Source organism: Sciurus carolinensis, chromosome 2 (assembly GCF_902686445.1).
Source record: "Sciurus carolinensis chromosome 2, mSciCar1.2, whole genome shotgun sequence".
Classification (NCBI taxonomy): domain Eukaryota; kingdom Metazoa; phylum Chordata; class Mammalia; order Rodentia; family Sciuridae; genus Sciurus; species Sciurus carolinensis.
The window spans coordinates 98,701,125-98,724,449 of NC_062214.1; the positions used below are offsets into that span (position 1 = coordinate 98,701,125).

At 37.0% G+C, this 23,325-nt stretch overlaps 1 protein-coding gene and 1 pseudogene across 5 annotated transcripts in view; one reads left to right on the forward strand and one right to left on the reverse strand.

The window, feature by feature from the left end:
* Positions 1-23,325, forward strand: part of Rab27a (RAB27A, member RAS oncogene family) — a 97,855-nt gene that overhangs the window by 71,081 nt on the left and 3,449 nt on the right. For all 5 annotated transcript variants that reach the window (XM_047542267.1, XM_047542268.1, XM_047542269.1 and 2 more), the window contains exons 3-5: positions 2,952-3,037; positions 4,403-4,506; positions 9,725-9,848. In XM_047542267.1, the coding sequence (XP_047398223.1) occupies positions 2,952-3,037; positions 4,403-4,506; positions 9,725-9,848 (314 nt within the window). The remainder of the gene's footprint in view (positions 1-2,951; positions 3,038-4,402; positions 4,507-9,724; positions 9,849-23,325) is intronic.
* On the reverse strand, positions 21,250-22,094 carry LOC124973388 (mortality factor 4-like protein 2; annotated as a pseudogene).

The following is a 23,325-nucleotide window of genomic DNA, read 5'->3' on the forward strand; positions in this document are numbered from 1 at the left end:
TTATTTTTTTCCTTAATTCCTCTGGGTATTACAATTGTCATCTTAATTTTTAATGATTTTGTTTTTATTACTATTAAGGTATCTTCAATACTATATAGATCTTTGATCTTATTTAGTTTCACTTTCTCTTCTGCTTTCTGTTGTTATTGTCATACAAATTATATCTCCATAAACTTGGAGTCTATCAACACAGATTTAGAATTATTGCCAAATGCAGTTGTATTTTAATCAGATGGAAAAAAAGAGTTACAAACAAAAATATATTTGAACTGTCTTTCATATTTAACTTATGTGATTACTTTTACTGGTATTCTTTATTTCTTTTTATGGATTTGAATTACCATTGACTGTTCTCCTAGCTTAGTCTCAAGAATTGTCTTTAGTATTTCTTGTAGGGCAGGTCTGTTAGTGATGCATTTTCTGTTTTGTTTGAAAAAGTCTTAATTTCTCCTTCAGTTTTAGGGGATAGCTGTAAAAGGATGTAGATTTCTTGGTTAAATAGTCTTTTCAGCACTTTAAAAACCACAGTTGTCTGCGATGCTTTTCATTTTTCATCATTTTGTTTTCTTTCTGTTCTCAGACTGGATAATCTTAATTGACCTATCTTCAAATTTATTGATTATATTTTTCTGTCAGTTCAGATCTGCTGTTGAGCCCTTCTAGTGAACTTTGCATTTCAGTAATTGATCTTCCCTTTCTTCCTTTAATCCTCTGTCCCTCTCCTTTCTTCCCATTCATCTTCCTTCCCTCCTTCCTTCCTTTTGTCCTGTCTCTCTTTCTCCTCTGCCTTTTTTTTTAAGCCACATACTTTATTAACTTTCTTGATGTATAATTGACATACAATAATCTTCATGTATTTCAATTGAAAAATTATTACATTTTGACTTAAGTATATGCCTATGAAGCAATCATCACAATCACAAAAATGAAAAAATATATCATCCCCAAAGTTTCTTTCAACCCCTTATGAATCCCTTCTTCTTGTCCCTCTCCTCCCCGATCATCAAGCCACAACTACATTGTGTGGTCTTTTGGTCAGAGTACCTTAGCCTTCTTCTAAACTAATGCATATATTCTTATTTTTTACCATAAGTTTTGTGTCAGTTCACACAGAAATCTTTGGTAAATGGTTCAGGTGATGGATATGTTTTAATGTGGTGGGGCGGGGTGGGGAGAGAAGCAGAAAGAAATACGTGAAGCATAAGCCACTAATATATTAAAGCAGTATTTTGGGGTGACTGTTTTTTTTTTTTTTTTTTTTTTAAGTGCTGGGGATCAAACCCAGGGCCTTGTGTGTGCTGGCCAAGTGCTCTACCACTGAGCTAAATTCCAGCCCCAGTAATTGTATTTTCAATTCCAGAATTTCTATTCACTTGTTTTTATATCTATCTCCTTATTGCTATTCTCTATTTAGTAAGTCATTGTTTCATTCTTCTTCTTCTTTTTTTTTTTTTTTTTTTTTTTTTTGTGTGTGTGTGTGTGGTGCTGGGGATTGAACCCAGGGTCTTGTGCTTGCAAGGCAAGCACTCTACCAACTGAGCTATCTCCCCAGCCCTCTTTTTCATTCTTTAGGCATAGTTTCCTTTAGTTCTTTGAACTTATTTCAAATGGCTGATGTAAAGTCTTTGTCTTTGACACCTGAGTTTCCTGAGGAATAGTTTTGATTGGTTGTTTTTTCCCCTGTGTATGAGCTATATTTTCCTGTTTCTGTGTTTGTCTTATAAATTTTGTTGAAAACTGGACATTTAAAATAGTATGATGTGGCAACTCTAGAAATCAGCTTCCCACCCCCTTTTGGGTTCCTTGTTTTTACTGTTCATGTATTCTCTGTCTTACTCTTTACTTCTTGCTTGAGAAGAGCCTCAAGGTCAGTCAGAGGTGAGATATTAGGGCCTTTTTAGGTCTTTCCTGGGCATCTGTACAGCCTTGCACATAATTGGTCTTGCAAGTTCCAAGCAATATTTGTGAGATTTAAAAATATCCTGTGGAAATATCCTTTTCCTTTTTCTGTTTCACATGTTTTTGATTAGACTTTTGTTTGCCCCAACTGATAATACTACCCCTGGTAGCTGTGTGTTAAATGATTGCTGCTGATTATTTTTAACAAAAACTGTAAAGGTAAGGCTGTAATTATAGAGTAATTTTCTGAGTGATCTGATAGAGACAAAGCCTAGGGATGGAGCTTTTCTGCAAGCTTCCCAACAATTCTTTGAAGATGGGGCTTATAGGGAACTCCAAACCTGTTCCACCACCATTATCTTCAGGCTCCCTGCTAGGCTGAGGGCTTCCATATCTACTCTTGCATTTGTTAGTTTTTAATGCTACTGCAGAACTCAGATGAGTGGGATAGGGATAGGGCAAGTTAGAGGTTACTGTTTTTACCAATATTCAGTCACTTTTTCTTGAATAAATGCTCCTCCTAACATTGCAAGCTGTTGTTAATTTCCAGAGTTTTGTAAAAGTTTATTTTGACAATTTTCTTTTGCTAACATTTTTACCATTTTATGGGGAGATTTGTGGAGGTTCTTTCCCTATTGTTCCAAAATGCTTCCTATAAGATTGTTTTAAGAACATTTTAAAAAGATGGGACATGGAAAAGCCATAGAAAGGCAATATTTCTTGAAACTAGTGACCTGAAGGAATTTTGGGGAAAGGTAAACTGATTATAACTTTTATATAAATTTTTATATTATTTGCACATTTTATGATATAAACATGTATTTTTTAATCTGGTAATTGGAGCTCTTTTTACTTGTATAATATACTTATAAAGTATATATTTTAGTACAAATTATGCAAATATTTGACATAAAAATGCCATCATGTTTATCTTCTAGATGGGATTCTTTTGAGAAGTTTAGATGCCTTGGGGATTTGTACTGAATAGAAAGGCAAGAAGAGTTCACTTTCTCAGAAGTTCTTTTGATTTCTCTTTTACTTTGCTATTTTAGGTGTACAGGGCCAATGGGCCAGACGGAGCCATTGGCAGAGGCCAGAGAATCCACCTGCAGTTATGGGACACTGCTGGGCAGGAGAGGTATGCAGTCTTCAGAGATGTGCTCTTGACTAGAGGAAGGAGACAGCTACACTCTTCACACAGTGACCTGAGCAGGAAAAGTCAGCCAATTAGCTGATGTGTGCCTGGATAAGATATGCTACCAAATTAGCTGTAAATTTACTAGTCCAAGATGATAATGGTGGCTTTATTTCAGACAAGGTCAAAGGAAAAATGAATCCTTTTCAAATTGAACATTCTTACTTGTAGACTTTTTTTTTCTTTTTCTTCATTTATTTTTTTAGACTTGTACACTTTTCCCCATGTACTGTTGCTGTTACTCAACTATAAGAAAGTTACAAAGTTACATGCATTACCTAATTGTGGAAATCTAGTGGAAAATCTGGTTGGAATTAATTCATATGGTCAGAGGTTATTTGACTAAAATAAACCACATGACATCTTGATGTAAGATTGTTTTAGTTAGCTACAGCCTGTTTTTATCTCACAGCCTTCTTGAAGGATTTTATTTATTTATTTTTAACTTTCTATGATGAAAAACTTCAAGCATATACCTTTTGGCAGAGAGGCCAGTACAATGAACCTAGGTACCTATCAGTCAATTTCAGTAGTTATCAAGTTGTGACCAATCTTATTTCATGTATGCCCATTAGTATTTCTCACTCCCTTCCAGAGTATTTGGAAACAAAGTTGAGATGTTGTATTATTTCATTTGTAACTGTTTTGGTGTGTATCTCTAAATAATAAGGGTTTTTAAATAAACAATTGATTAAACATAGAGAAAAATCTAATATTGCTGATTAGATGAGGAATTTATACGATTATTTTCTTCTCCAGAGCCTGCCTGTCAGTTCCAGGCTTTGCATATAATCAAAATGAGAAGAAACTGACTCTTAGAAGGAGAGAGAAGAGACAGCGGGACAAAGACTTGGAATAAGGCAGAGTACCAAGAAAGAGTAGGGAGTATCATTCCCACCTTAAAGCAAAGAAATGATTATCAGAGATAAGAGATCTATAAAGACTGAAATTAAAAGATCACAGGACACTTTGTAATGTCAAGCCAAGCTTTCACAGAAGGAAAACTTACACAGCAAGCATTTTTGCTTTTGGCCTAATTAACTAGTTATACAATTAATTCTTAGCTGAGATTGCAAGATCATGAACTAGCTCTCCTCAGCTCTGTCTAGCAGGCTAGGTTTTCAGGTCCCATGGACTACTAATACATGACTTATATAAGTGGTAAATACTGGTGCTATGCACTTTTGGAATGTCATCATGAGATTTGTTATTGAGGAGCTTTTGTAAGAGGCTGAGGGCATTGCTGGCAGCTTATATTTCAGGAGTGGTGCTGTGGTTTAGGTGACCAATCTGTTTTTCTGTTCCCAGGTTTCGTAGTTTGACAACAGCATTCTTCAGAGATGCTATGGGTTTTCTTCTACTTTTTGATCTGACAAATGAGCAGAGTTTCCTCAATGTCCGAAACTGGATAAGTAAGTGTTATTTCCCTGCCTCTGCTCCCTTCTCCAGGAGGTAGAGTACCCCCTTATATCTACTTCTGTTGCGATTCTTTTGGAGGAGCTTTTATCGTAAATGCTATTTAAAAAAACATGGCATTAAGCTTAGGACCAAAGATGACTGAAATATCCTGCTTTTACTAACTCTGATTTGTTAAGTATGTCTGTGCTCCAGTTACAAGGCAGCATTTTACATGTCATCATTTAATAAGTCTATTGTACAGAGGAAACCCTTATCTTCATCATTTAGATGAGGAAGTAGTTAAACCCTCTAAGCATCTGCTTGTCTCTTGTGTGCTAATTCTTGTATCATCCCTGGATGTTAAGGATATATTACATAGATGTAGCTGTCCGTTGAAGCCTTAATGGACCATACCCCTGTCTCTGTGTCCTTTCTGTTCTTGGAAGCCCCTTCTCTGCTTTTAGGGGTAGAGCTTCTGCCAGGAGAACCTGGCATAGAAAGTTCTAGAACTGCATTGGCAAATATCATCCCTACCACAATATACAACAGCCTTCATTTTGGTTCATTGAACAGATTCTAACCTCTGAAATGATTGGTTTCTAGCAAAGACAAATCCTGCTGTTTGAACAAATAACAGCTTTCAAACGCACGTTTTCTTTGGTTATTTTAATATAATCCTAGAGGATCCATCAGAGAAGCCTGTGATGTTATATTCTTTTTTAAAAATTTGTTATTTTATTTATTTAATTCATTTTTATTGTAAACAAATAGGATACATCTTGTTTCTCTGTTTGTACATGAAGTAGAGGCATACCGTTTTTGTAATCATACATTTACCTAGGATAATAGTTTTTGATTCATTCTGTTATTTTTTCTTCCCCCCCCACCCCTCTTATCCATCTATGCAGTCCCTCCTTCCTCCATTCTTGCCCCCCTCCTACCTCCCATTATGTGTCATCATCCACTTATCAGTGAGATCATTCGTCCTTTAGTTTTTTTGAGATTGGCTTATCTCACTTAGCATGATATTCTCCAATTTCATCCATTTGCCTGCAAATGCCATAATTTTATTATTCTTTATGGCTGAGTAATATTCCATTGTATATATATATATACAGTTTCTTTATCCATTCATCAATCGAAGGGCATCTAGGTTGGTTCCACAATCTGGCTATTGTGCATTGAGCAGCTATGAACATTGTTGTGGCTGATGTTATATTCTTAACATCCAAATCTTTAAAGCACTTACTTACAAGTACTACTTAAAAATTACTTGACTTTCTTGGGTTATGAAAGGATAATTGGTTATTATTTGACAGTAGAAAATCTTATTTAAAAAATTACTAATTAATTTTCTTACATGCTGTGCTCTTCAGAGCATTTCCACATACTTTGTATCTGATCCTCACCACCACCTACCTAGCAAGGAGATTCCAGTAGGTGTTGTGTCCTTATCCCAGGGTGAGGACCCTGAGTCTGAGCTGTAATATACTTATATAAGGACAGGTAGTGTTTGGCTTTCTGTTCAGTTGTCTTTTATGCCCTTTCTCAAGTAAGTTGATCAGTAAGAGTTGAATAGCTTTTCAGTACTTTGAATATGGATTTCCCCAATGTTGTTAGGCTTACTGGGCTTCATTTTGCAAGATGCCTGGCCAATTCTCACACCTTGCTATTCCCCTCACAGCTGAGTGATGGTGGCAGTTCCTAATCTCTCAGTCCTTAGGTGTCATCCTCTCCTTCACATCATCTGAACAAGTTCTGGGACTTTCTAAAATGCTTAGTAAGGGTCACTAGAGATTGCTCATAGAATCTTAGCATTGAAAGATAATGAACCCCAACTGTTTTTCACAAGTAGAAACTGAAACTGAGACATTAGATAAGACTTACCCATCTTATTAGCTAGTTAGATAAGTAACAGAATTACGTGACTGTATGAGTATGTATGTTAGTATTTTGTTTTGTTTTCTTTGGAAAGTTAAAAAAATAAAATCCTTATTGCCTAGTCAGGAAAAGAAAACGTATACATATTGAAGATTTCATATCTTTTTAATGGGAAGTATTCTCCCCACTCCACCCCCATTTAAACAAGAAGAAATAATGTTGAATGCCAGAGGTGGTAATATGAAATCTTAATTAGAAATGAAAATTTGTTAGTTATATGCATATGTTATTTTTTCCTCCATTAGCAATTTGAATATCATAGAGATCATCCATTTCTTCTGCTTTTTAAAAATGTTGGTCAAAATAATAACTCACAATGTATGTATGCATATAGGTAGGTATGTAGGTAGCTTGTCAGCACAGAGGTGCATTGCATTAGAGAAGTAGCTGGCTCCTGGGCCCTGATTGGCCAGGGAGAGGAGTATGGGTCTTTTGACAAGGGAGATAAGAGTCTAAGAGTGAGCCTGGATCAGTTTAGGAGACTGAACAGTGAGCTGAGTCCTCTGGGCCCAGATTGAAATCTGAATGGAATCAGGTAGTGTTTTTACTCCCCTGCTTTCCTGCAGTTCAGAGGAGTCAGCAACATACCCAGATTTGTTCCTCACCCAGGGCCAGCTAGTATTGTAACAAAACTTTAAAGGAGCCTAAATTTCTAGACTTTTTTTCTTTAGCATCACATAATGCTATGAGTCCAACAGCACATATTTTTCATATTTTACCCTCTATTTTTATTTCTATTATCCCCTCTAACTGGAAAGCCCTCTCCACAACCACACCATTAAAAAAAGTTAGAGTTATGCCTGTTCTTTAAAACCTGGCAAATATGAAATTTTCTGTCATCAGTTTTATTAGAGTAAATTTTATCCTCTCCTCTTAACCCCTGTTAAAATTTTCACTGTTTGTAGGGTCCTTATCACATATCATCTCAGGTTGTAGCTATTTAGGTATATACTTTTGTCTTTAGAGAGATTTTCCAAATAAGATTAATTTACTTTTTTATAAAAGTAATTCACATAGTAGAAAAATAATTAAAAGAAAACATCAAGTATAATTACACCTCCTAGAATTTCTAAAACACTATTAACCATTGTTTTTAGTAATATTTATATAACTGTTATAAATGATTTAATTTATTAATTATGTGGTTCTCAAGTGTGAGTGTGCATTGGAATCACCTGGAGGGTTTGTTAAAAATCAGATCCCCCCATTTTTAAAATTTTAATTTATTTTTATTGTAAACAAATGGGATACATGTTGTTTCTGTTTGTACATGGAGTAACAGCATACCATTTGCGTAATCATACATTTACATAGGGTAATGATGTTTGATTCATTCTGTTCTTTTTCCCTTCCCCCCACCCCTCCCACCCCTCTTTTCCCTCTATACATTCCCTCCTTCCTCCATTTTTGCCCCCCTACCACTCCACATTATGTGTCATCATCCGCTTATCAGCGAGATCATTCGCCCTTTGGATTTTTGAGATTGGCTTATCTCACTTAGCATGATATTCTCCAATTTCATCCATTTGCCTGCAAATGCCATAATTTTATTATTCTTTATAGCTGAGTAATATTCCATTGTATATATATATACCACAGTTTCTTTATCCATTCATCAATTGAAGGACATCTAGGTTGGTTCCACAATCTGGCTATTGTGAATTGAGCAGCTATGAACATTGATGTGGCTGTATCTCTGTAGTATGCTGATTTTAAGTCCTTTGGGTATAGGCAGAGGAGTGGGATAGCTGGGTCAAATGGTGGGTCCATTCCAAGTTTTCTAAGATGCACTAATTTGTATCCCCACCAGCAATGTATGAGTGTACCTTTTTCCCCACATCCTCTCCAACACCTATTGTTGCTTGTATTCTTGATAATTGCCATTCTAATTGGGGTGAGATGGAATCTTAGACCCCCCCCATTTTTACCCACTGTTCCTGACTCAGTAGATAAGGGGTAGGACCCTTGCATTCTAACAAGTTCTCAGGTGATGCTAAGACTGCTGGTCCACAGACCTTACATGGAAGATCACTGAATTAACTAGGAATAACCCTAGGAATATTGTCATTATCACCTTTTCTAGATGGAGAAACTAAGGCAATCAAATAACTTCCTCAGGGTCACACAGCTAGTAAACAAAAGAGCCACAATTCAAGCCGAGGCACACTAGTCCATGTTCTTGGTCATGATGGTGGGCATCTGAGGTGTTAACAGAGCACAGATCCCCTCTGGAGACCACAGAGGCTCCACAATGGACGTGACCAAGTCTTGAAGGAGAGTTGTGACTGGTTATCAAGTGTGAGACAGTGTGTGCAGCAACCCAGAGGGAGGAAAAGACATGGCTTTCCTGGACACAGGCAAAACACAGTTTGGTTTTGCCAGTGTAGGTTTTGTTAACTCCGTTGTCCCTTGAGGGCTAAGGATAGTTTCTTGAAATTCCATGCAAAGTATCAGGCCTGTGTTCATTTTTAGGAAATGCTTGCTGACTTTCTCTTGATAAGATACAAAGGACACGAGTTCATAATGAGAAACTAAAATGTCAACATTTTTTGGTTAATGGTGACCCAAAGTAAACTAGGCCATGAACTTTGAGATAGGCCTTATTGTGAAAGTCAGGGCTGCTTTAATTTTATTCTGTGATGTAAGAAATATGACTTTATTTTTCTTCTGTGGGAGATGAGACTATTTAGCATAGTGAAGATCTTTTTTTTGATTCATTGCTTTTTAATAATTATGCCTTCTTACAGGTTTTTAGGTGAAAAGAAAAAAAGTTATAGGGCAAGAATTGCCATCCCTTGATTCTGGTGATGGAATCATTTACTGTTTATTCTGTGTCTTCTCTCTTCACTGAATCCTGTATCTTGTTTGTTTTAAATAGGTTGATTCTGCCTTATAATAATAAAAAATTGTGAAAGACATTTTAGGTAGAAATAGGTTAGTTTAGAGAAAGATAGTCCTTTTAAAAATGCCATTGCTCATGGAGAGAAAATGTTAAAAGAAAAGTGTTTTTTGTGTGTTATGTGTGGGCACACATATTTTTGAGTGTTATCACAGTCTCCCATGACTCTGATATAAATAATACTGAGATATGTATTAAAGACAGGAATAAGTTTTATATTTCTATCCCTTCCTTTCAGTTTACAGATTAGATTATTGATGCTTTGAAGTATTATATTGGTTTCTTAAATCTGTGTATACATTTATGGTTTTCAGAACACTTTTGCATGTATTCTTTATTGATCATGTGCTTACATTATTATTTGCCTACAATAAACTTTCTTATATTGTTAGGCCAGCTACAAATGCATGCATATTGTGAAAACCCAGACATAGTGCTATGTGGAAATAAGAGTGATTTGGAAGACCAGAGAGTAGTAAAAGAAGAAGAAGCCAGAGGACTTGCTGAAAAATATGGGTGAGTATTTATGTGGTGAAATACAGAGAAAACATTTTCATTATAAACATTAGTACATGAATGGGTAATAAAAAGAAAAAAGTGAAAAATTAAAGCAAAAAGCTTGGATGTAGACCTTGGGAAGTGTCCAATATCTACTTTTTATATTATATTATGATAGTGGGAATCATAGAAAAATCATGGGATGAGGGTTTCCTGCATGGCCATGATTAATTTCCTAGCATTTCTGGAAAGACAGCTTTGACTGCAAATGTACTATGTGTGTAGGACCTCCTTTTCAAGATGCAATCTGGAAATTCTAGGACAAGGAAATTTTCCATGTTGAGCAAAGAAATTTTAAAGTCAGTTCATATACTACTATAGAGAATTCTAGCATATGAGGTCTTATTGGGTATCACAGATCCGTGCTGGCTTTGACTGGGAGAAGAGGTGAAGAGCCCCTTTGGTTTAGGCTATATTTATGGTGGAGGGTTAGCAGAACACTATCTTCCTCCTTGAGCTCTGGGAGTAGGATCATAGTAGCAGGAGAATGAATTGGACATGACAGAAGAGCCAACTATTGCTTATTAAAGGCATCTGTACAAATGAATTGGTTTTATTTTTACCTCTGGTAATATGAGAACCCAAATGAAAATTCAGGCACTTGCTATTAAAAATAGGAGGCAGTGAGTGGGATTGGGAAGGGAGGGGAGGGAGATGGAGGTGGCATGGTGTAATAGGCAGGGGGTGTTACCCACCTAGTAGTCTTGGGAATCCAAGGAGGCCAGGGGAGGACCTTTCCCATTTGGCTCTGTGACCACTGCTTAGTTCTTCCTTGGTTTGATGGAGGTTAAGAAGGTCCTCAAGTCTGGGCTTACACTGGCAAGCTGGTAGAAGGATAGGTTGGCCAGGTGAGAAGAAGGAAGAGTCTGGAGGACTTTGAATACCAGGTAAAGAGATTAGAGTTGGTCTCTGGAGGACAGAGGGTTGCTGAAAGCCTCCGAGCATGGAGGGATGTTATGCACACTTTTCCAAATCAGTCTGGGAGCCTTAGAAGGGGTGAAATGGAAGGAGGGAAGACTAGAGATAGGGAGATTGCAGCTGTGAGATAGGGGCTGGATTAATGGAAAAGGGAAAGGAGGGGTGAATCAGAGAAAACACACAGGTAGGACAGAATAGGATTTTAAATCTTTCTCAATTTGCAATTGTATGTGGAGATTTCACCCAGAGTAGATGGTGTTTAACCATGTTAGAAATACCAGGGGTGCTTTTAATATACTTATGCATGGGCCGCCATGCTTCTGACATAGTTGATCTGGAGTTTATCAAGCAGGTTTCAAATGAACATCTACATGTGAAGAGGTGTCACAGTGATTTGACTTTATGCACCTGGGTAAGGTGTTGGTTTTGTGTCTCATGCTGAAGCTTGAAGTCCACAGGACAGGCAGTCAGGAAAGAAGATGGATGTAAAATGGAGGATGGAGGTAAAAAGTGAGAACCAGTTGGGACCCAGAAGGGTGTCCTGAAATTCATGTCAGTTCTTGTTGCCTCTGATCTTGATGTTGGGGTGTTCTGCAAAAACCAGGACAGTCCATCACAAGGATAGCAACATATACCTGGCTCAGGAGTCCAAGGAGCTAAAGGAGGGTCTGGGGCAGGTGAAGCAGGTGCAGGTCTGGTTGCTGGTTTATGCCAAGAAGATGAGTCTGGAGATAAGAAACGTCTATAGGAGCATTAAAATGGCTACTGCTTCACTTCTGCCCTCCTTATCTCCCCCAAATATTGTTTGTGGTCCACACGAAGCAGAAGGGAAATTCTGGAAAATATTCAGCCTAGCCAGGTTGATATATTGCAGAGGAACTACCAGGGAATTCTGGGCATTGGTGTCCTCTGTAGGATACTCATGTGTGGTGGTTGAGAATGACTGGGGAGATTCTGAGGTGGAGGCTGAGAAAGCCCCACAGGAGTTCTGATATGTACCCCACTCCACCCCACCCCTGAGAGGCACTCAAGGAAGTAGAAAGGAAACAGGGAGAGAACAAATACCACAGAGAATGCTGAAGTGTTGAAGTTGGGAACTGTGATGCAAGAGGGTAAGGAGGAAGTAAGTGATGAAGCAATGGAATCCAGGTACCTGGACCATGCTTTTGAGAAGTGTGTCAGTAAGTGCAAGAGCAGGGCAACTAGAGGAGTTAGCTACAGCTAGCAAGTGTGTTCTTAGGTATCGGGGGAGAGTCAAGATTGACTTCTTCCCTCTCTGGGTTTCTTCAGCCCTTTGCTCTTTTCATCTGGTCTGGGTCTCAGAATTCCACTATCTGCCTGGTAGCAGAGAGCCCGGAATTACTGTCTGTCACATTGGGGATCTGAGGAGTGTGGGGACTGTCTCTCACCTGTGTCCAGCTCATGACTGTGGGATGTTTCACAGAGAGGAGCCCAATCTGTAGTTGTTGAGTTGAGTTAAATGAGAAGAGAAGGAATTAATAGATTGGAATAACTGAAACTCTTGGAGAAGATGGGAAAAGATTGGAAACAGAGTTCTGATAGGATTTAGAAGGCAGTGTAGTTCTGTGGGCTGTCTGGCACTTTTAGGTGAAAATATGATGGAGCAATTTGGTTCATATGTATTTTACAAATTTGACATAAACATTTAATGATTATTTTCACAGAAATCATGTTTCATTCTTCAAAATTATAACATATTCATTGGGGGCCCATGTACCAAAAGGATTGTGTCAGTCTGTTCATCTGTGTATTTAAAAGTCAAAAAACAGGGTACAGCTTATGGCATATTTCTATATCATTTATATGTTCTGATAAATTTACATTTTTGTTACAACAATTCTTAAAAATGGACCATTGGTTCACAACTAGTTCTGTGGCATATACATACATTTAGACAAGAGAGCTTGTATCTCAGAAAAACTTTGCAGACTGAATAATGAACATTATAGTTCAAATGTGGAACACAAATCTGTGAGTGTTGGGACAATATGAAAAGGAGGACTTCATGCAGCAGCAAAATGTGCACGTGATGATGAATATCAGAAAGAAGTTTCAGTAGTTTATGAGTCTACTTACCCCTAATTCTTTATGCATTTATTTTTGTTGTGAAACTTGGTTAAATTATAATTTGAAGTTCTTAGGTCATTTTTTAAATTTTATTGTTAAATTTTTATTTGTAGATGGACACAATGCCTTTATTTTACTCATTATTTATATGTGGTGCTGAGGATTGAACCCAGTACCTCACACATGCTAGGCAAGTAAGTGCTCTACCACTGAGCCACAACCTCAGCTCTCTTAGGTCGCTTTTAACAAGACAAAATTATCTCTCTGGTAAACCAACTGAGATTTTCCAGAACAAATGCAAACAGTACTTTCAATATGTTGTATTGAATGCTATTGTCAATGTAGTCAGAGAAAATAGCAAAACAGAGACTTGTTCAAACTTGTGTACCAGTCATCCAAAATGATTACAGTCTACACTGTTGCTCAAACACTTTAAAAATAATTACAAAGTCAGTGTTGAATACATTAGAATAGAAAACAGAATGAAATATTGACAATAATCTTATATGATACTGTTAGGTCTCAAACTTCAATATGTATCAGAATCACTGGAACCCTGAGTCTCACAGAGGTACTGACTCGGTAGGTCTGGGACTGAGCAGATAAATTTACATTTCTAACTGGTTTCCAGATGCTGCTGCTGGTTCAGGATGGCACTTTAGGAACATGTGCAGAGGCTGAGTTCCTATCAGGTGTGCAGGCTAGCAGATATTTTCCTTGAACAGAATCATTTATACACAGAATATGAACTGAACTGGTTGTTTACTTGCACCCTGCATGGGTGGGAGAAATGTGCCCAACGACTTTTCATCGGAAAGTTCATGCTAAAGACGGGAGGATTTTTTTCTCATGTAATTTTATCATTTATGCTATAGATGGGAAGGGAAACTGGAGTTGGTACCGAGGAAGGGCTAACCACAAGTAAGCAAGCAAGGACTTCCCTCTGTGAGTAAAAATGGTTGGATCAAGATGCTGGTCCTCATTGCTTTATTCACAGAGGATAGTTTGTGGTGATAAGAAGTCATTTTTTCTTGATGCAGAGTTGAAGGAAGTAGAGATAATTGTGGATGTGACCAAAACATGACAAATGAATATACATATTTCATGTTCTGTGCAAAGAAATGGGCAGCAAATTTCAGATGATTCCCAACCCCCCCATCCCTCCCACCCCCCCACACTGAACACTGCGGGCAATTGATGAGGAAGGTGCTCAAAAGTTTCTGGAACAAAAGAGGAGTTAAAGGCATTTATTTGTAACATTGAAAATATTAGTATAAACCATTTCTTAGATTTCAAGTGACAAAGCTTAGCAGAAGCTGTCTCACCTAGTCTGAGCTAGACAAAATATGGTATGAATCACTTGATCTCTCCCAGTTTGGTTCTTTGCAAACTTGGTGACATCCTTCCTTGATAGGAGAAATAAATTAGTGATGGATCATTTGGTATGTTTTAATGGCACACAAATAAGCCACACTCAAACATACAAGTCTGATTTTTGGAGAGCAATACAACTCAGTAAAGGATCTGTATTTCCTTTGCCATGGTCTCCCATGTCCAGGCAGCACACCATTCCTTTCCTGTAAATGTCATTCAGTTAGTTTCCAGAAGACAATGAAAATAGCAAGACTCCCGTCTCCCTTATGTGAAAAATTTCTCCATGATTTCTGGATCCATGCGTGACCAAATAACTAGAACCATTTAACAAAATCATCGAACATACTGTCATTTCCAGAAATTTCTAGCTGGAATTTAGGATCTTTTAGTTTTGTGGGAATAAATAATAGAAATGAAACCAGTTGGATGGGAATTCTGACCCACAGCAGGAGTGAGGCATGGATATCTTGGTGAAAAACTGTAAACAATATTGTTCCTCTCATTGACTTGAAGCTGTGAACATTTTATTTAATTTTTTAAAAATTTGTGATTAATCTATTTTTAAAAGAACATTAAAATTAGTTCTCTGCATGTACTTCAAATTGACATTTATAAAGTGATATTAAGATTAGACAGATTTTTTTCATACCTTTGGCAATACGGCTCCATGACAATGCTACTTTAGCACCACCATGTGGAGAGAGGGAGCAATACCAATTTTCTGTGGTTATAAAGGGGGCAGTTGATCCTCTTGAATTTATGCTAAGATTACTAAATTTTGCCTTAAAAGTTTTTGGAAAGCATCATATTTTTTTAATTTTTATTGTAAACAAATGGGATACATGTTGTTTCTGTTTGTTCATGGAGTAACAGCATACCATTTGCGTAATCATACATTTACATAGGGTAATGATGTTTGATTCATTCTGTTATTTTTTCCTTAGCATCATATTCTTGAGAGGATAAAATTCCATCATATGGAAATTTATTGAACCCTTGCTGGGCGCTATGCTTGTGCTAAGCACGGAGCGTGTTATCTCATTTCCTCCTCACCAAGATCTCATGAACGGAGCTTCTTCCCCTTTACTGATAAGGAGCTGCTGGTCCCAGAGCTGGAGGCCAGAGTATGAGTAGTTGGTTTTAGAACCCAGAGTCTTTATTGCTGTTCTTATTCCTTTCTTTATGCTCACTCTTTCCTCCCCAGTTCCAGATATTGAGATATTTTTATATCGCTTTAAAAAATATAAAATGTTTAATGAAAGTACTTAGGTAAAATAGCTCAAATCCCTTCTGAATGTGAACATCAGAATATGTGGACATAAAAATATTTCTAGCTTCCATTCACTTCATTTTCCTGTGTGCAGTCTAACTTTAAAACATAGGTACAAGACATATTTCTGTCTCAGGTATTACATTTTCTTATAGAAGGAGAGTCTTTTTTTGGGGGGGGGGCAAAGAAAAATAAAGAATTTGGGAATGGCAAAATCCTCAAGAGGACTCTAGACTGATTCAATTTAAGCAGAAGTCTAAGTGTTAGTTTGCTCTGATGTTCTGGATACAGCAATCTAAATAAAAACATCAAAAAGTGTAGAATAGCAATGTTGGGAAAAGTTTGGTTGTGACAATTCATTGTCTTTAACAGCAAGAAGAGAAATAATGGAGAACAAAGTTAAAACATTTTGATTTTATCACCTATGTTTGAAGTTCAATATGAAGTCACTTATTTTATTTTTGAAGTCATTTAATAGATGATGTAAAAAGAAAATTTACCATGGGTTAAAAAAATTCTTCAACTCATAACAATTTCTTAAATAAATGCTTTTGAATTAAACATAATCCTTTTTTAAAAAATAAAAGGAGAATCTATATCATGATCTATATTTTCAAATTTTTGCTATTCTTAATATTTCTGCTTTTTTTCAAAATGGAAGAAGAGGCACAAAAACCATATTATCCTAATTATGCAAAAAAAACTCTGATTAGTTGAAAGACTTTGAAGTTGTTAACCTGATTCTTGGTCCCATGACATGGAGTTTCATAAATGGCAGGAAAATATGCTTTTATTTGAAAATAAATACAAGTTTGTTACTTCAATTTGGGGTTACAGATTTAACCTCTTATAAATATTGCATATCTTTTAATGAGTAACTTAAAATTTATAACTTAACTCCTTTACCTTGAAATTCTACCAATTAAATATTTGCTTCAGTTAATAAACATTGATCAATAACTCATAGCTCTCCTAAAAGTATCAGTCATTTATATGTTGGTATTAATCAGTAAAAGATCCATTTTCCCTAGCAATTAGTGAGGATCATTTGAGGGAACAAGGGGTTTGATAAGGATGTGGGGGAGGCAAATGCTTTGCAGCATGAAACACTTGGCAGGACGTGTCTGAGAGAGCCATCCTTGATGTGGGAAGTATGCTTCTGCCTACCAGAATTAGGGCAGTCCAGTACTGCAGAGTTTATATTGTGCATTAAACCAACATTTGTGAACTAGCAGGGAACTTAATATTTACAATGTTGCTGTGACATGTAGCTGTGACTCTACATGATTCAGTGACATTATTTCTTTGGGATGGTGTGTTTCAAGTTTTAAATAAAAAATTGAATAAATTTGGTAAACTAACCCATTTCTACATTGGAAATAAACACCAGGTTTCACTATGTGTCCGGTTATGATCTAAGTGCTTTAAACATTAGCTCATTTAATCTTTAAAAGAAGATACTGATATTTGATATTACAGATGAAGTAATTAAAGCATAGAGTTTAATAGCTTACCAGAGTTGCACAGTTGGTAAAATGTAATACTAGGATTTGAATTCAATCAGTTCCAGAGGTTATATAGCTTTTAACCATTGCACCATACTGTCTATAACTGTGTGTGTGTGTGTGTGTGGTATTGGGGATTGAACCCAGGGCCTTGGGCATGCAAGACAAGCACTCTGCCAACTGAGCTGTATCCCCAGCCCTGACTATAAGTTTCATGCATAAGTTTAGTTTTCAAAGTACTTGCAACTATATTTTCTTATATGTGCCTCAAAAGTGACTGTGAAGTAAGTTTCAGGAGCTGAGAGTAAAGAAACTATGGGAAGAAGAAATAGCTCAATGGAGATTCAGTTGGGGAATTGAATGAGATCGAGAACTCCAGAGTTGGAATGGTATTTATAATTGACTATAAGGGAATTTAAAAAATTAGGTGCACACCTGTAATCTCAGTGGCTCAGGAGGTTGAGGCAGGAGGATTGCAAGTTCAAGGCCAGTCTCAGCAACTTAACAAGACCCTGTCTCAAAATAAAGTAAAAAGGACCTGGGATGTACCTCAGTGGTAGAGTACTTGCCTAGCATGCACCAGGCCCTGGGTTTATTAACTAGTACTGCAAAAAAAAAAAAAAAAAAAATGTACATAATTGTGATTTAGAATTTAAAGAAAATTTATTCTCAACTTAAAAAAATTGTTTTATTTATTTTGACTCACTGTATACAAATGGGGTGCAATTGTTGTTTCTCTGGTTATACACCAAGTAGAGTCGCACCATTTGTGTACATGTAGCTAGGGTAATGATGTTTGTGTCATTTTGTTATTTTTTCCTTCTCAACCACCCCCTTCTCAACTACTTTTTTAAAAATCTTTTTTCTACTTTTTTTTTTTTTGTATTTCCAATTTATTCTTGTGGGGGGTGAGTTTTAATAACTTTTTTCTGATTGATATAACGGTCAAGCTCTCTTCTTAAGTATAAGCAGTGTTCTGTAGACATTAACTGATTCTTCATGGGTATAAGTGAGAGGGATGAAGAGAATCTAAGTATTTACATTTTGAAAAAGCTCAATCCACAATTCTATTTTGTTGCAACCTGGGTTTAGGTCAATAATATCATAGACACTTTTTTTTTTTGTGGTGGTGGAGATTGAACCCAGGGCCTTGTGCATGCAAGGCAAACACTCTACCAACTAAGCTATATCCCCTGCCCTATCATAGACACTGTTAAAGAAATATTTATTGAATCAATCACAAGGGATGCTTTCTCATATTTCATCAAATATTACGTGTGATGAGTGGGGCAGTGGGGAGGGACAAAGATGATATCTTCATTTTGTGACAAGGTGATGAATGAAGATGGAAGAAGAAAGATTAATGGTAACTAAAGACATAGACAGGAAGTTTCAAACCTCCTAAGACTGTGTCTTTTCCCAACAAATTCAACTCTGATTGAGATACATTAGAGTCAGCGGATGAGAGGGCAATCAGACACGGACATGCTGGCATCAGTGGAGAACCCGTCTTGCAGAACTTGCAGAGGGGTGGATAAGTGCCCGAGTGAGGCAGAGGTTCCTCAGCCAGCTTTCCACAGGTGTGCTCAAACAGGAGAAAAGTGCAGTGGTTTTGTTGCCAGGCCTGTCAACTTCTGGAGAAAGTGTATTGACAAGATAGTGTCATGAGGAATCAGAATGGAGAAATCACCTTCTAGCCCCACACATGACCCTAAACATGCTTCTTAGTAAAATTTCTGCCTGATTATGTCCTTCATTACTGTTTTGTAACAGTTCTGAAAAAAAAAAACATTAAAGAGTTACAAAGAATTAAAAAGAAAACCTAGAAGATCTTCTGTGGAAGCTGCTACTTGCAAGAAATAGTAAAAGAATGAAGGAACTGGTAATCTGAGTCATGTAGAGTTAACATACTATGAAAATACAACAAAACAGTCTTCAAGAAAAAAATCATGGAGGATTTTAGAGTCCTGCTAAATTTAAGGAATATTTTACTGAACCCAACTGCAGACTCCCTGAAGTGCTACATCTTCTTTTGTAGTTTTTATATCTGAGAATGTTTTGGCTACATGCTTTGCCAGATGGTGGAAAGGAAATCAATATTTTGAGGTTGTAAAATTTTATCATCAATTTCATGTCTTTATTAAAATGCAGGAAGAATCTATCAGTTGATTAATTGATTAATTGATCCAAGGAAGATTGATTTCTCAAGATGGTATGAAAACAGTCTTACTGTTTTGAAAAAATGTCTCGTAAGTTATTTAAAAAGTTACATGTAATACCACAGGCACTTGGATAACAGTAGATGGCTGTGTAAGATGAGATGGTCTTGAGGGATGCAGATGCTGCAGAATTTGAAATGTCTTAAGTGCACGGTTCAGGAATACAGCCTGGAACTGACAGGCAGCAAAACCTTTGACAAACACTGCCAGGGCCCTCTGATTTTCTCTTCAGCTTTCGCCCCCCCCAGCAAATGAAACAGATTATCTGTTTTGAAAATCTTCACACAAAAAATTTGGAACCGGTAGAACCTATGGTTGGGCTGGTTATACTGAGATCAGACTACTCTGGATCCAAATCCTAACTCTGTTACTTTCTAGCATTGTGAAATTGGACAAATTACTTCATTTTTCTAAGACTCAGCTTAATCACTTGTGAAACAGGAACATTGTGTATCTGAATTCAACCATGGCTGTATTTAGTGAGATTATGCACATAAAATACATGCATGTAAAGTAATTATTATTGAGCTACCCAAATTTTCCCTTTATTTCAAAATAAATAATACATACCAATTTGTTTCAATCCAGGCAAACTAGAATGCTGTAAAGAAGATAAAAGAGAAATCCCCAAAACAAAAAAGGGGTCCCCAAAACATGATAATAGTTGTAGTTCAGAAAATACTTAACAGCATGTTGTACAAGTCAATCATATTTTCCCCCTTTTAATTAGTAGTTTTAATTAGTAGTTTTGGAAATAAGTATTCTATTAGCTAAACCCTGAGAGAACACTGAAGACCTGTGTGGGGAGATAGGAAGATCCCAATTTTATATCTGTGTCATTTATTAACTGAATGACATTGATTAGATCTCTTAGATTCTCTGGGCCTTTCTTGCCACAGGCCTACTTTAAGAACTTTTTTTCTTCTAGATAAAAATGGAAGGGCAATAGGACATGGGCCTGCTGGAATCGGTGGAGCAACCATGTCTTGCAGAACTCACAGATTCCATTCTCCTCCCTACCTCCTCTGAGAAAATCACCATGTCTCCTTCCAACGTGACATTGTTGGAGGACAATATCCATGCCCTGCCCCTTCCCTTCTTCACAGAATTTCCATTTTCTTTCTTTATTTGCTTTGCTCTGAGAGGACTTGCTATTCAGGAGATGCAAGTGTGAACCCCAAGCCCAGGCTGACTAAATGTCTTAAGCCAGTTATGTTGTTATTCTTTTATTTATTTATTTTTTGCTTTGAAATTTAGAAAAAAAATTTAAGATTTGAAGTATAATTCCTAATGTCAACTTTTCCAGAAAACTGTGATTACACAATAATGCATTGCCTTTATTATGTTAGAACATGCCTTAGACTCAAATACAAAAACAAGCCACCATCCTTCAACAATTTGAGGAAAGATAGAATGCCTACACAATGACATGGATGGATTTGCAGAAGATGGGCTGTTTTACTTTAAGCTCTATGAAATAAAAATAAATATTTGGGTTTTTGGGTGTATACATTAAGTTGAATCTCTGGCACTGGGAATCAGGGCACTTTGGCACATAGCATTTAACACACATTAGAAAACTGTGTTGTGTCAAGGGATAGAAGCACCAGCGTTCAAGCAGAGTTGTCAACTAGGCAATAAAATGTTCTCTTGAGTGTTTGTTCTTTGTTGAATTGTTGCATACTTTGAAATGAGGAAAGTAACTTGCACTCCTTTTATTTTCTGTCTAAAACAGACAGAAAACAAATTTAAACATAAGCCCCACTATACATTAACAATTTTACTTTATTTATTTATTTTGAGATACTGGGATTGAACCCAGGGTTTAGGCAAGTGCTCTACCATGGATGAGCTACACCCCTAGCCCTACCTTAACAATCTGAAAGAACATCAATTATACAAGAAAAAGACTAAGAACAGAAAGTGTTTATGGATACCAGATATAACAGTGAGTGGTCAGTAGAACCTCACAGGGCTTTGCAGCGTTACTCATTGGCAGTAAACAGAGGTGCAGAACTCTTTGCCAGTTATTTTAGGAAATCATACAGATAGCCCAACAATAATGCAAGGTTCTTCTCCCCAAGGGGAGTACAGGCCAACATTGCTCCATTTCTTACAAATAATCTCAGTAGGTGTGGTGCTCCATCAACCTGCGACATGGTGTGTTAGGGTGGGCCAAAAGGATTTTGGCACTAGGACCTCTCACATTGTAGAGCAGCCGAGTGCCCAACATCACATTGAAATACTCTTTATTCCTGCACAAACTTCATTAACTGCTTATTCCTTATTACTGACATTTTCCTATGATTTCTTACAATTTGCAAACTCCTTTAAAATAGCATCTGCATTCTTAGCAGGGAGTTGAAACTGCTGCTTCTGCCTGGTTACTAAGTCCCACTCCTCAATAAGCCATGGTTGTAATTCTTCAGGAATCTTCACTTTAATTTCCATTCTGTTCTTAAATGCCTTTCACTTTCCTGTTTCCTTTTTTTACCGGGTGGAGGGAGAGGAGTAGTGCTGGGGTGCTTTGCTAATACTACCATCATGTACATTTTCAGGAGTCTTCTGTCTGTTCTTTCTTGTCTTGCTCACAGATTCTGAAGGGGGATTGTCCACAGAGTGCCCCCACCCCCACCTTCCTTGGAGTGCTGGCTCAAGATTCTTTGGTTGTGGACCAGCCACCTTCTTTTCTTTTCTTTTTTTCTGTCTTCTTTCTTGAGGAGACACCTTTCACCTTACTTCTCTGCATATTGATTTGAGTTCATTGTTTGAAAATGTCTTCTGCAGATTGTTGTCCACAACTTTGAAAATCCTGCTTTCTGAAACACATTCAACCCTGCTTTTACTCCAAACAACAATCTTCCTTCTTTTCCCTTCCAAGAACTCCTAATGATTTTCCAGATGGAATCTTACAGATCTGGGAAGCTCTGGAAGGATGAAGTGGGAGATAATCCCAAGATTGTGTAGTCAGGGATGGTTCCACAATAACCAACAGATTTCCTGATCCTTACTGAATGGTAAACAGCTTTTCTGATGATGACCTGAAATGAGAATCCAGTTCTTTCCAGCAACTGACATGTGATCACTACTGTGCCTTCAGCCTCCATAGTCACTACAATTCCTTTTGCCAATGTTTGGTTTTGACCAATGAGACATGAGGGGGAACTCTTTCCTCTCTTCTGAGAGATACACACAGAGAAAGAGAGTCTTTTCTTCCTTGGAACTTTGGTGTGTTGAGATGTCACAGCTGGAATGCTGCCTTTCTGGTCATGAAGAGAGTCAGACTGAGGAAGCCAGAACAGAAGGATGGCAGAATCTAGGTCCTTTGGTTGTACTGCTCTGCAGCTGAATTACTCAACTCTGCAACCTCTTTACTTTGGCCTCATGCAAGATAACAAATTCCCACTGCGACTTATGCATATTTAATCCAGCCGTTTCTGTTGCTTTCAGCTAAAAGCATTAAAAATTCTTTTCTTTCTAGTCCAAGATGTTACACATTTAATACATAGGTTTGTTTTCAGAACAATATGTAATTATTTTGTGCTCTTTACACAAACATTCTCATATCAAGCAACTTTTTTGCTCAACGTTTAATTTGGGGAATTCTTTCCATGTTGATACACTGGAGGCATTACCTAACATTCCATAGTATGATGATAGCACATTTTATTCATCCATACACTTAACTAATGGGCATTAAGATTAAAACGTTCACTGTTACAAATGGTACTTCATTAAGTATTTTGTTCAGTGATGCCATGTGTACATATGTGAGTTTCTTCTAGTTCTGTCCAATATGATAGCTAATAGACACATGTAGTTATTTAAATTAAAATTAGTAGAAATTAAAAGCAGTTCATTAGTTGTATTAGTCACATTTTAAGTGCTCAATAGTTACACATTACTATTGGACAGCATAGACATGGGCAGTTTCTGTCATTTGGAAATTTCTGTTGGATGGTGCTCCTCTAGGACAGTGCTTTTCAATTTTTCTCACAACATGGCACACACAGGAAATGATATTTGTACAGTTCCCTGAGATAAAACACTGGTTCAGGGAC